We start from the raw sequence: 12405 nt of genomic DNA, 5'->3' as shown, positions 1-12405 counted from the left end.
ATGACAGTTTTCTCCCGGGGCGTGGAGTAATTGAAAAGTTTTTACTTTTACATTTTGCCAAGTTTCAGGTGGCAGTTTTTACAAGTAAAAACTGGTCATATGTCCGCTCTAAATTGAGCGTGCTTACACATGATCAAACCTCCGATGGCCTTTACTCTGTTGGGCTGTCAGAGGGGTATGTAGACTGGGGGGACAGAGTAGTTTCTGCTGTGATCATACTTAAGGTTCAACTGTCTATAAATCAGGCGGGCGGACCTTCAGTTTGGCAGAGAGGGTATTTTGTCACCTTTGCCATGGAGTACTCTCTCCGCTCAACGCTAAATCGAGCCCAAAGTTTTTTCATTCGGATGGGGGAGGCAAGGTAAAATAGTGGGTGTAGTGGGTGGCAGGACACCGGATGACTTTCTTCTAGACACATGTCAGGGGATGAGACATTATTGCTAAGGGAGTTGTGGGAGAGCGACTACTCTAAGGACCATTTATTTTTTTTATATTTATTTTTATTGAAAATTAACAAAGAAAACAGCAAGGTATCAGATACTTACATCAAGCAAATAGACTGCATAAGGGTGGACCATCGATTCAAGCGACATTTAACTCAAAAATGGTGGGGCAGGGGGGAGGAAGAAGATAAAATGAAACATTAAACATAATATACAGTCAAGATCAGGGAGAAAGCGGGCGATCAAGTATAACTGTTTCAGGTGGTATACATATATCTCCTCCATAACGATTCCAGGGGGCCCAGATCTTATGCCACTTTCGGGGGCGACCCCGAGCTACATAGACAGTCTTTTCCCTAAACATACACTAGTCCATATCATTCATCCAACACTCGATAGTAGGAGGCCGCTGGGATCCCCACAATTGTGCAATATTGCGTTTGGCAACCATTGTTCCCAAGGTCACCCACTGAGTTTGGGCTACATTATGGTCAGTGGGCTCCCAAACATTCAGAAGGCAACGCCTGGCTTCAGGTAAAAGTGCAATACCCGTGACCTCCTGAAGTACTCTGTGAATCCTACTCCAATAGTCGGTGATGTGACCACACTCCCAGATGATGTGCAGAAACGTGGCCAGCTGGCCACAACCCCGCCTACACAGACCCTCCTCCGAAAAACCCATTTGTACCAAACGAGGACCCGTGACGTACACTCTGTGCAGTATTTTAAGTTGAACTAATCTAAGGCGGGCTGGAATCGCAACCTCCTTTGGGGAGGAGATCGCTGACTGCCAGTCCTCGTCATCAAGTTCTAGGCCATCATGGGTCCACTGATCTCGCAGTTTTGAGAGAAGGTCCGCTCTATGGTTAATCAATTTTTTGTACACCAGAGAGATGGTACTATCCGGTATATACCCATCCAGAACACGGTCCTCCAGCGGGGCAGATTCAGGTATCTCCGTCCCCTTAGGGAAGACCGAATCGAGCGCATGACGAATCTGAGCGTAGCGGAAGAACTCCGTACCACCCAGCTTGAATTCGGCCTGCAGGGCCACAAAGGACTTCACCTGCCCCTTAGCCCAGAGGTCCCCCACCCTGGAGATACCAATGAGGTCCCACCTGTAAAATCCCTTCGTGTTCCACATTTTGCCAAGCCGATCCGATCCAAATAGCGGGGTAGCCAAGGTCAAACGATCTTTCCATCCTAATGCACTAGTGGCAACCTGCCAAACCCGCACAGCCGTACGCGTCGGCCCCGTCAGAGATCCCACTACCGATTTGGAATATAATGCCCTATAGTAATTACCTCCGGGGAGCAGCCACCTATCCATAGCAAAACCTGGGTGAGGCCCGGGGCAATACGTACCATGGTTGATAGCCCCCAACTGCGATGCCCAATAGTAGCGTTTGATATCGGGAAGAGCAATACCCCCATCGTACCAGGTAAGCGTCAATTTGGCAAGTGCAATTCGGGGCCTACCATCCCACAGCAATTTCCTCTGTAGACCCTCAAAAACACGGAAGTAGCTACCAGGAACCAAATCAAGGGTATTCTAAGGACCATTTTTAAAGCTTGGGTGGTGGAGGGGAAGGCTGGCCAGAGGATGGTGGATGGCAGGACACTAGGTTAAATATGGGGCATGCACTGTTGTCCTCATGAGTACTCTACTTCTGCATGGCATATAACAGCAATAGGACATTAAATGGAAATCTTTCAAAACCGAGATGGGTGCTGTGAACTTGGGTGATGTTTCGGTCTCTACTTCCAAGCTGTCTGGTTGCGAAAGTTCTGTTGTAAACATACGTGAGCTTTAATCTCCCACATTTGCTTGCCATTGGTTGGCTTTATTGTAACTCTCATTTGCTTATTAGATAGCTTGTGTTACCCTTCTTGTTTGTCCCTGTCCTGGAGCATAGCCTCCTTACGATCCTTTTGAATTGCTAACTTATCCAGTATTAGGGGTATCTTTCATAGATTCACATGCCTGAATCATTCCCAGTCGCCGGGGTGGGAGTCCCCCGTACATAAATAAAGTAATGTCACATAGACATATATATATAGTAATGGGCCAGAGGCCTCTCATTAGTAACATATCCATGTCCTTTTGTGAAAAGGACCAAACTTTGGCCAAGAGCCAATCAGCTGTCACCACCCTCTAGAACCTTCCTGGAAGGCGCTCTAGTCCCTCAGATTTTCTACCGCACGTCGTGCTAAGGGAGTCTCCTCTGAGCTCTGCTCAGTTTTCCTTACTTTTCTTTCAGAACTTGTTTATTTGTGTGGGGTTTTCAGTTTACCATGGCTGATACTCCTAAAAAAGGACTTTTTAGACCTTGTGCCTCTTGTGGCAAGAAGAGGCTTCATGTAGATGACCAACATAAGGATTGCCTTTATTGTCTCTACCCAGAACACTCTTCTAAGGATTGTAAAGTCTGCCGGACTTTTTCAACAAAGACCCTCAAGGACAGAGAGGGGCGCCTGTTGATATGGCTACAGAGACTGAAAGATAAAGACCAGGCAGTCTCTTCTGGTGAGAGTGAGTGTTCCTTCAGGAGTCCACATTCCTCTCCTAAAAGTCCTAGAGTGACATCCCCAGGACCATCTTCGGAGCCACCTCAAAAGAAGACGCTGAAGTCTTCAGAGGTTCATTCTAAGGTCTTGCATGTGAAGGTTTCTCCTCAGGGCTCTGCTTCCACCTTCAAGAGACCCTTCACGACCTCATCAGCTCTGACAGCGACCATCTCCACTTCTGTGGTATCATCTTCATTATCCTTGTCGACGTCTACAACATCCTCGTCGTCGATGGGTTGGTCCGTGTCATCTATTATAAAAATAAAGAAATCGTCGTCGACGCCATCGTCGACGAGCTCTTCCACATCATCGAAGACCACATCATCGTCGTCGACGAGAGCTCCATCGTCGTCGACGCCATCGACTAAGTCGTCGACGAGACCATCCTCGTCGACAAAGAAATCACCGTCGATGCCGCAACCGTCGACGACATCGTCGACGATGCCATCTGGATCAATCGTCGACGTCCCCCCGTCGACAACCACCCCGTCGACGGGCTCGACGATGACACAGGAACCTACCTTAAAAAGTGCGTATGTTCGCTTAAAAATTACCAAACGCACTCTGACACCGTATTTAACCTCTCCGAGCAGAGTCTAGGCTCTACCACCTGCGCATCTTCTGGACGACGATGACTCGGATGAGGGCTCTATGTTCCAGACAGCTACTAGCCATCTGAACTGAACGTAAAATATCACGAGAGTTCAGATTATGAAGAACAAGAACAGGGCAAACAAGTGGATTACCAGGAGGAATTCCAGCCTCCTCCTCCTCCTCCACCTATGGTGTGTCTACCCGCATCCATAGTCACGGATCTGCAGTTCTTGATTGCGGACTATAAACAGAGGTTTCCCTCTACACCTCCACCACCTCCAGTGGTTTCTCCTCCGCCTAGAACTCGGTCTCCACCTCTAGTGCTTCAGCCGGATCCTGCTCCTTCACATCCTCCACCATCCTTAGATAATGAAGAGGAGGAGCAATAACAGGAGGAAGGTGAACTCCAGGACTCACATGACAAGTGGGATGATTACGTCATTCCATGTCCAGCATCTCCTGTGCCAAGGCAAGCCGATTCGCCCCCGGAGGACATTGGGGGATTCCATAATATCCTGGAAAGGGCGGCTTTGCGTTTCAAGATTCCAATTACCACTCAACAACAAGACTGTTTCCTTTATGATTTTAAGGAACCGTTCAAAAAGGCTGTTAGGTCCATCCGTATCATCAACTACATTTGGGACCAAGGGGTTAAGATCATGCAAAACCCTTCTTCGTTGCCCCCAGTTCTGCCCAGGCTGGACAAGAAATATAGGGCCAATCTTCAAGCAGAGATTTTCAAGGTTACTGGTCCTCGTGCAGCTCAAATCAGCAGTGCAAACCTCAATATCAACAAAGACAACAACAACAGTCGTCTTACACGAAGTCTTCCTTTCGTGGTAAAGGAGGAAAGAAGGACACAGCCAGAAGACAATGACTTCTCTCTGCCGCAGGTCTCCACTTCTTCTCTGCCATGCAAAGTTGGAGGAAGAATTTCATCTTTCCTACAAAATTGGAGAAAGATTACTACGGATCGATGGGTCCTCCAACTAGTTCAATTCGGACACTCTCTGGAGTTCATAGAAACTCCGCCTCAAACTCCTCGCCCAATGCTCCACAAGAATTTACATCTGCTGCAATTGGAACTCTCACTAATGCACCAGAAAGGCGCTATAGAAAGAGTCCCTCGTGGTCAGATTGGCAAGGGGTTCTACTCCTGATTCTTCTTAATTCGGAAGAAAGAGAAAAAATTGAGACCTATATTGAGACCTAAACAAGTATTTAAAAAAATAGTCATTCCGTATGGTGTCCATTCAGGAGGTCTACAACTCCTCAATGCGAATGACTTCATGGTGTCTCTAGACCTTCAAGACGCTTATATTCACGTGCCTATCCACAGAAATCACAAGCAATACCTCAGGTTCGCTGTGGCAGGCAAACACTACCAGTTTTGGGTGTTGCCCTTCGGCCTGAAGTCGGCACCATGCATTTTCACAAAATGTCTGTCTCCAGTAGCAGCGTACCTCCGTCAACAACATCACCAAGTCTTCCCATACTTGGACGACTGGCTCGTCCAGGCACCTTCTTTTGCAGGAGTTACCAGGTGCTTCAACGCCTGTCTTCAAGTTTTCAACGACTTGGGCCTTACTCTCAATCGAGACAAATCCGTCCTTCAGCCTTCCCAGCGTCTCACTTTCCTAGGCGCTGTCCTCAATACGGCTCAGAAGAAAGCATTCCCTTCGCAGGAGCGTCAATCCAAGCTGGCATCCTTGGCGGCCCGTGTACAAACCAAAAGATCCCTCACGGTGCGCCTTTACAAGTCCCTGCTAGGGATGATGTCTTCTTGCATCCTGTTAGTTCCACACTGCCGTCTTCATATGCGCCCTCTTCAAGAAGCGCTATCTACTCAATGGATCCAGTGTACAGGATCATTCGAAGATGTAATCCGAGTGACTCCGCCCATGGTGAATTCGCCCACAGAACCTTATGCGGGGTATGCCTTTCCTGCTTCCAGTTTCACCGCATATTATAACAGATGCGTCCCTGGAAGGTTAGGGTGCGTTCCTCCAAGAACTCAGAATCAACGGACAGTGGTCCCCTGCCGAACGGCAACTGCACATAAACCTTCTTGAGTTAAGAGCAGTTTACCTGGCGCTTCGAGCGTTCCTGCCTCAGATAAAAAATTCTCCAGTGCTTGTGAAAACAGACACCACCACCACAATGCACTATATAAACAAACAAGGAGGGACCCGTTCTCTGACGTTATCTCACGAATCTCAGAAAATCTGGAACTGGCTGCTTCTTCACAACATTTCCCTTCGGGCAGAATACGTCCCCGGAACGGATAATGTCCTTGCAGCCTCACTGAGCAGACAGCGCTCTGTGTGCCACGAGTGGGAGCTGGACCACCAACTTCTCAGTCACATCTTCTCCCGATGGGGCAGGCATCACCTGGATCTGTTCGCAACCAGACTCAACGCCAAATGCCAATATTACGCAAGCTGGCGTCCCCAGAAGGGGTCTCTAGGGAATGCATTTTCAATCGCATGGTTCAACGTCTTTGCGTACGCATTTCCTCCATTTCCCCTGATCCCCAGGGTCCTCCAGAAGCTGAAGGCGGAACATTGTACCCTGATCTTGATAGCTCCAGCTTGGCCGCGCCAGCACTGGTTTACAGAGCTTCATCTCCTATCGCTGGAACCGCCGATCCCATTGAAACCGTGCCCCAATCTCCTCACAATGAACCACGGACAAGTCCAACATCCGGATCCAGCATCTCTCAAATTATCGGCTTGGCTCCTGAGTTCAGAGAATTCCAGAACTTAAACAACCCGCCAGATTGCAGAGCTGTTCTAGTCTGGGCTCTGCCCGACAGTACCAACAAAACGTTATTCCCTGAAATGGAAAAGGTTCTGAATGTGGTGTAAATCAAGAAAATACATCCTTTTTCTTCGTCGCCTGCACAGATTTTGCCTTACCTTCTTCATTTGGCAAACTCCGGTCTTGCTCATGCTTCAATAAAGGTTCACCTGGCTGCCATATCTCGATCAGGCGTTCCTCAACTGGTGCTTCCCTCTGGTCCAGTAGACTCATAAAACAATTTCTTAAAGGCTTGTTCAGGACATTACCGCCGGTGAACTCTTTACCGCCTACCTGGCAGTTAAACATCGTGCTTGCTCAATTAATGAAACATCCCTTTGAGCCAATACACAAAGCTGATATCAATTATCTTTCCTGGAAAATGGCTCTTCTACTGGCGCTTACCTCAGCGAGACGAGTAGGCGAACTCCAAGCCTTCTCAATTCAAGACCCTTTCCTCCAATTCAGGCAGGACAGAGTGATTCTAAGGACTAATCCTAAATTCACTCCAAAGGTCCCATCTGACTTTCACCTTAATGAGCCTATAGTCCTGCGGTCTTTCTTCCCAAATCCACATTCCGCAGCAGAGAGGTCTCTCCACTCTCTTGATCTCAAACACTGTCTTAAGTTCTACATCCACAGAACAGACATTTCGAAAATCTAACCAATTCTTCGTTGCTTTTAGCAGGCCTAGGAAAGGTCGTCCATTGACTAAGCAGAGCATTTCACGTTGGATCTCTGCAGCTATTGCTTTCTGTCATCAGCAAGCAGGACATCCTCTGCATTCCAAGGTTCGTGCTCATTCCACTAGAGCAGTCTCAACCTCCATGGTGCTCTTTGCGGGGCCCATTATTGACATCGGCAGAGCGGCGACATGGAAGACGCCGCATACGTTCACCAGGCACTACTGCTTGGATACTGAACTTATGAAAGATGCAGCAGTGGGACAAGATGTACAACAGCATCTATTTCACTAGAGGTGAGCCTTCTCTTTCATCCCACCTTCCTACTGTCTGCTTGCACATTTCTCTCTTATATTGCATTTTGGTACCTTTTGCATTTCACAATTGATATGTTATTATCTAGTGAGATTTGATGTTGTACCATTCGAAATGTGCTTGTTATTGCTCGCTACTCTGATTCAGGCATGTGAATCTATTAAAGATACCCGTAATACTGGATAAGAAATGCGCTACTTACCTGTAACTGCAGTTATCCAGTATTGGTATCTTTCATAGATTCACATGCAACCCACCCACCTCCCCTGGAAGGGCTCACCTTATTTCTCTCAGTAATATACTACTTAGCACTGTGCTCACGAAAATCTGAGGGACTAGAGTTCCTTCCAGGAAGGTTCTAGAGGGTGGTGATAGCTAATTGGCTCTTGGCCAAAGTTTGGTCCTTTTCACAAAAGGACATGGATATGTTACTAATGAGAGGCCTCTGGCCCATTACTATATATATATATGTCTGTGACATTACTTTATTTATGTACTGGGGACTCCCAACCCGACGACGGGGAATGATTCAGGCATGTGAATCTATGAAAGATACCAATACTGGATAACTGCAGTTACAGGTAAGGAACGCATTTCTTTTATCATGCCACGACTCACAATTAGGGACATCCACGAGAATGCTTATGTATTTTACCTCTCTCCCTCCTGCCGTGTAGGGTTGCCTTCTCATGGATAGGTGAATTCTGTCCTGTCTGTCAGGATCACAGATTGCAGAAGTTGAATCTTTGTTTAGTTATTGACAATAAACCTAAATCTTTTTTTAATGAAAAGAAAATGATTCTTCAATTTTTTTTAGGACTTTTTCTTTGTTGTGTTACGACAATTGTTATGTTAAGAGTCCTTGTAAAGTGCTCATCTCACCTGGGAGGGTAACCTGGGGCTGATGAGAAGCGGGCCTTGTTTTAGTCCAATGTGAAGTGTCACGTTTTTTAGTTTCTTCCTTAAATCAGAGGCTGAGATGGAAGCCCTAATATGAAGGGGGAGCATGTTCTAGGCTCTAGGAGCCATGCATGAGAAGGTGTGGTAGCCGACTTTGCCTCTTTGGATGCTGGTGCCTGTGGAGAGTAGGAGGTTGGATGAGCAGAGGTGTCTGGTGGGGGTGTGGAAGCTGGTGTGGTTGTTCAGTTAGTTGGAGCCTATATTATGTTGTGTCCACTATGTGTGTATGAGTAATTGTAACTATGTGTTCGCGGCATATGAGCTGTAGATCATATGCTATGCATAGATTGCCATCTAGTGTTGGGTCCGGATGTTTGCACTTTGTTTTTCTTCAAAGAAGTCTTTCCAGTCACGAGGTAGGTGACTTCTCCTTTCGGTGATAGTGCGCATAGGCATCGACTCCATTGTTAGATTGTCTTACCGCAGAGGGTGATAATGGAGCTAGTAGGAGTAGTAAAAGGAGATGTCCATGAATGCATGTATCTAAGTAAGATGTTACTGCAACAGGTACAGGTACCCGGGGAGTTGGTTGGGCGCAAATGACTCTTCAGCTCTATATGCCAAGAACAGATGCATACTGGGTAAGTAGCATTTTACGTTCGAGGCATATAAGCTATAGATCATATGCTATACATAGACTATATAGCAGTTATCTCCCAAAGCGGTGGCTAAAAAGCATCTGTTGCAGTGGTCTGAAATAGTGTATGTAAAACTGCGTGGCCCACTCCAGCTTGTTGTCTTGGGAACACATCTACACAATAGTGTTTTGTGAATGTGTGAGGTGTAGACCATGTTGCAGCTTTGCATTTGTCATCTATGGGTATATTTCCTAAGAATGTCATAGAAGACCCCAGTTTGTGTGTAGTGTGCTCTTGGGGGAACTGTTAGCGGTCGTTTTACTTTTGCATAGCATATTTGAATGTATTTGACACGGGTAACTCAACAGATTGATTGGTGTGAAAAGCAGAAATGACTTTAGGAAGGATTAGTCCGAGGAACCACTTTATTTTGGTGCATTTGTCAAAAAGGATTCTTCTATAGTTAATGCCTGAAGTAGTTCCTACGTGGAATGTGTTAAAAGTCATGCTCCGTTTGCACGAGATTTGTGCAGAAACTACAGTGTCTTTGGTGCTCCTGAAAACATATTTTCCTAATTTCCTTGAGCTCCCTTGCGAAGACACTTAAACGTCAATCACAGTTTAAAACTCTGACCTTCAAAGCAGCATGTAGTGCCTTGAAGTGAGCCAAATGAGCTATGTATCTAGGCTTTCAGTGAAGCCTGCAAGAGCAACACTGCTACACAAACCTACTCACTTATCTGGGGTGCAGTGGCATCAGTGCTGTGTCAACCTGTCGCTTGGTGGTTAGTAGTGGTGCTACAATGAAAATGAAGTGACAGTTCGCTAACTCAGTGCTGTGCAAGGAACAGTTCTTCTCTCACAGCCGCAAGAGAATTATTTCTTATCAAATTACACTGCGGGTCAGATGCACATTTTGTTGGTGTTTAAACTAAACTTCGCACGACACCTGCAAATTGTGGGTAATTTGCCAGGTGTGCATTGTTGAAAATATTTTTCCTGATTAGTTGCTCAATAGCAGTGAATTTTTTTTTCTTTTTGCTGGGTTTTTCAGTAAGAGGAAGACAGCTAATCTACATTTTCTCCTTCCTTTGGCACGGAGGTGGTGAGCTGCCTGTCTTTGCTCTTGCGCTGATGGGCGCCTGTCTGTCTATGTTATTAATCAAGTGTTAGATCGTCGATGTGAGCCTTTGACAAGTAACTGCGCCCTGCTGCATTGTCAGTGACCGCCCTGTGCTCCACAGAAGCGGCCGCTCCTCACACAGCTCCCTGCCCTGCCCGAGACTGGTATCGTTGCACTTTTCAGAAAAACTGCTCCTCACCTTCAAAGAATTACTGCGCTTCCAATTCGAGTGCCCCTGCAACTATCTATGTGCCTGTATGCAAGTGGATTGTAGCACTTTCCCTGAATGTGATTGTAGCGTAGCGCTTTACCTTTGAGCAGCGCTTTTATCGTTTTAATCGATTGTACTTTGCTGCCTTATCTGCGAGTGTAATTCGTGTCTGTGTTAATTTATTCCTGCCTTTGCGTGTTTGGGGTCACGGTATAGCCGTGTTTGGCTGGGAACTCGCTGCCATTTTGTTGTTGTTGATTGTGCCCCCCAGACCGGCCCTCCACCTAGATCCCGCCTCCCAGCTGCCCCTCCCTCCCACAGATCGTCATAGGCTACACTCCACAGAGAGAGCGCTGTGACCGCCCTGTGCTCCACAGAAGCGGCCGCTCCTCACACAGCTCCCTGCCCTGCCCGAGACTGGTATCGTTGCACTTTTCAGAAAAACTGCTCCTCACCTTCAAAGAATTACTGCGCTTCCAATTTGAGTACCCTTGCAACTATCTATGTGCCTGTATGCAAGTGGATTGTAGTGCTTTCCCTGAATGTGATTGTAGCGTAGCGCTTTACCTTTGAGCAGCGCTCTTATCGTTTTAATCGATTGTACTTTGCTGCCTTATCTGCGAGTGTAATTCGTGTCTGTGTTAATTTATTCCTGCCTTTGCGTGTTTGGGGTCACGGTATAGCCGTGTTTGGCTGGTAACTCGCTGCCATTTTGTTGTTGTTGATTGTGCCCCCCAGACCGGCCCTCCACCTAGATCCCGCCTCCCAGCTGCCCCTCCCTCCCACAGATCGTCATAGGCTACACTCCACAGAGAGAGCGCTGTGACCGCCCTGTGCTCCACAGAAGCGGCCGCTCCTCACACAGCTCCCTGCCCTGCCCGAGACTGGTATCGTTGCACTTTTCAGAAAAACTGCTCCTGACCTTCAAAGAATTACTGCGCTTCCAATTTGAGTACCCCTGCAACTATCTATGTGCCTGTATGCAAGTGGATTGTAGCGCTTTCCCTGAATGTGATTGTAGCGTAGCGCTTTACCTTTGAGCAGCGATTTTATCGTTTTAATCGATTGTACTTTGCTGCCTTATCTGCGAGTGTAATTTGTGTCTGTGTTAATTTATTCCTGCCTTTGCGTGTTTGGGGTCACGGTATAGACGTGTTTGGCTGGTAACTCGCTGCCATTTTGTTGTTGTTGATTGTGCCCCCCAGACCGGCCCTCCACCTAGATCCTGCCTCCCAGCTGCCCCTCCCTCGCCCCACCCCCCTCCACTATCCACATATAACAGATGCATTAGCGTGCAGCGTTCACGCGCAGCGGTCGCGCCCCATGCCCGCCGAAGGTGCGCCAAAGGTAAGCCCGTCTACGCCTGGACCGCGCCCAGCGCCATACCCCATGGTCCTCGCAAACCTCACTCCACCCGCATAACTTACACCCCATAGATGTCTACTTGCTGTGGGGAGTGGGCTTCACCCTGTCCCAGACTTCCTAATTCCGCCACACACAACATGGTGGAATTCTTTCATGTTCACTTCAGGCTGCCCACCTTAGAAGTTTGGCCAGCCTGGCAGTGCAACACGCCTCCGGCATAGCTAATGTCCCACCAGTTCTGGTGCCAATTAGGTCCTTTGGGGTGGATTAAGATATGCTGCAGCCCTTAGGGACACTTTGTAGTGGCCATGCCGAAAGTACCTAGGAGACCATTTAGTAGGGTGCTAATGTCCTCAGGCATCATTTTATTTTAAGGAAAGAGCACTGGCACTGCGGTCTGGTTATCAGGCCTCTGTTCACCTTCAGACTCAAAATTCAGCATCCAGTAGCTAAGGGGAGGGGGCAATTGTAACTAAAGTCCAGTTTCTTCCACTCTGCCATATTTTGCAAGCATCTGATGCCACTGTTTATACACAGTTTATTGATTCTGGCTGTATCAAATTAGTGCAGGAGCAGCACTAACTCTAAACATATTTTTGTACTGTTACAGGTTCCTCATTGGCTCCAGAAATGACATTCAGAGGTAAGAGTTTTACAGTGTATTTGCTTATTTGGAGTTAGGAATGGGGTGGACACCCACAGATGAGACAGTTGTGGTATCCTTCCTTCACAGCTTAGAACCATCTCTGTGTAATCTGTGTGAGTC

At 47.3% G+C, this 12405-nt stretch overlaps 1 protein-coding gene across 7 annotated transcripts in view; it reads left to right on the top strand.

Annotated features, from left to right (window-relative positions):
• The window catches only part of SUPT20H (SPT20 homolog, SAGA complex component), a 404514-nt gene that overhangs the window by 210501 nt on the left and 181608 nt on the right, over positions 1–12405 (top strand). For all 7 annotated transcript variants that reach the window (XM_078657195.1, XM_078657196.1, XM_078657192.1 and 4 more), the window contains exon 16: positions 12250–12282. In XM_078657195.1, coding sequence (XP_078513321.1) covers positions 12250–12282 — 33 coding nt within the window. The remainder of the gene's footprint in view (positions 1–12249; positions 12283–12405) is intronic.

Source organism: Lissotriton helveticus, chromosome 8, assembly GCF_964261635.1.
Source record: "Lissotriton helveticus chromosome 8, aLisHel1.1, whole genome shotgun sequence".
Taxonomy (NCBI): Eukaryota; Metazoa; Chordata; class Amphibia; order Caudata; family Salamandridae; genus Lissotriton; species Lissotriton helveticus.
The sequence above is the reverse complement of the archived record's forward strand: the minus strand, read 5'-3'. Positions and strand labels throughout refer to the sequence as shown.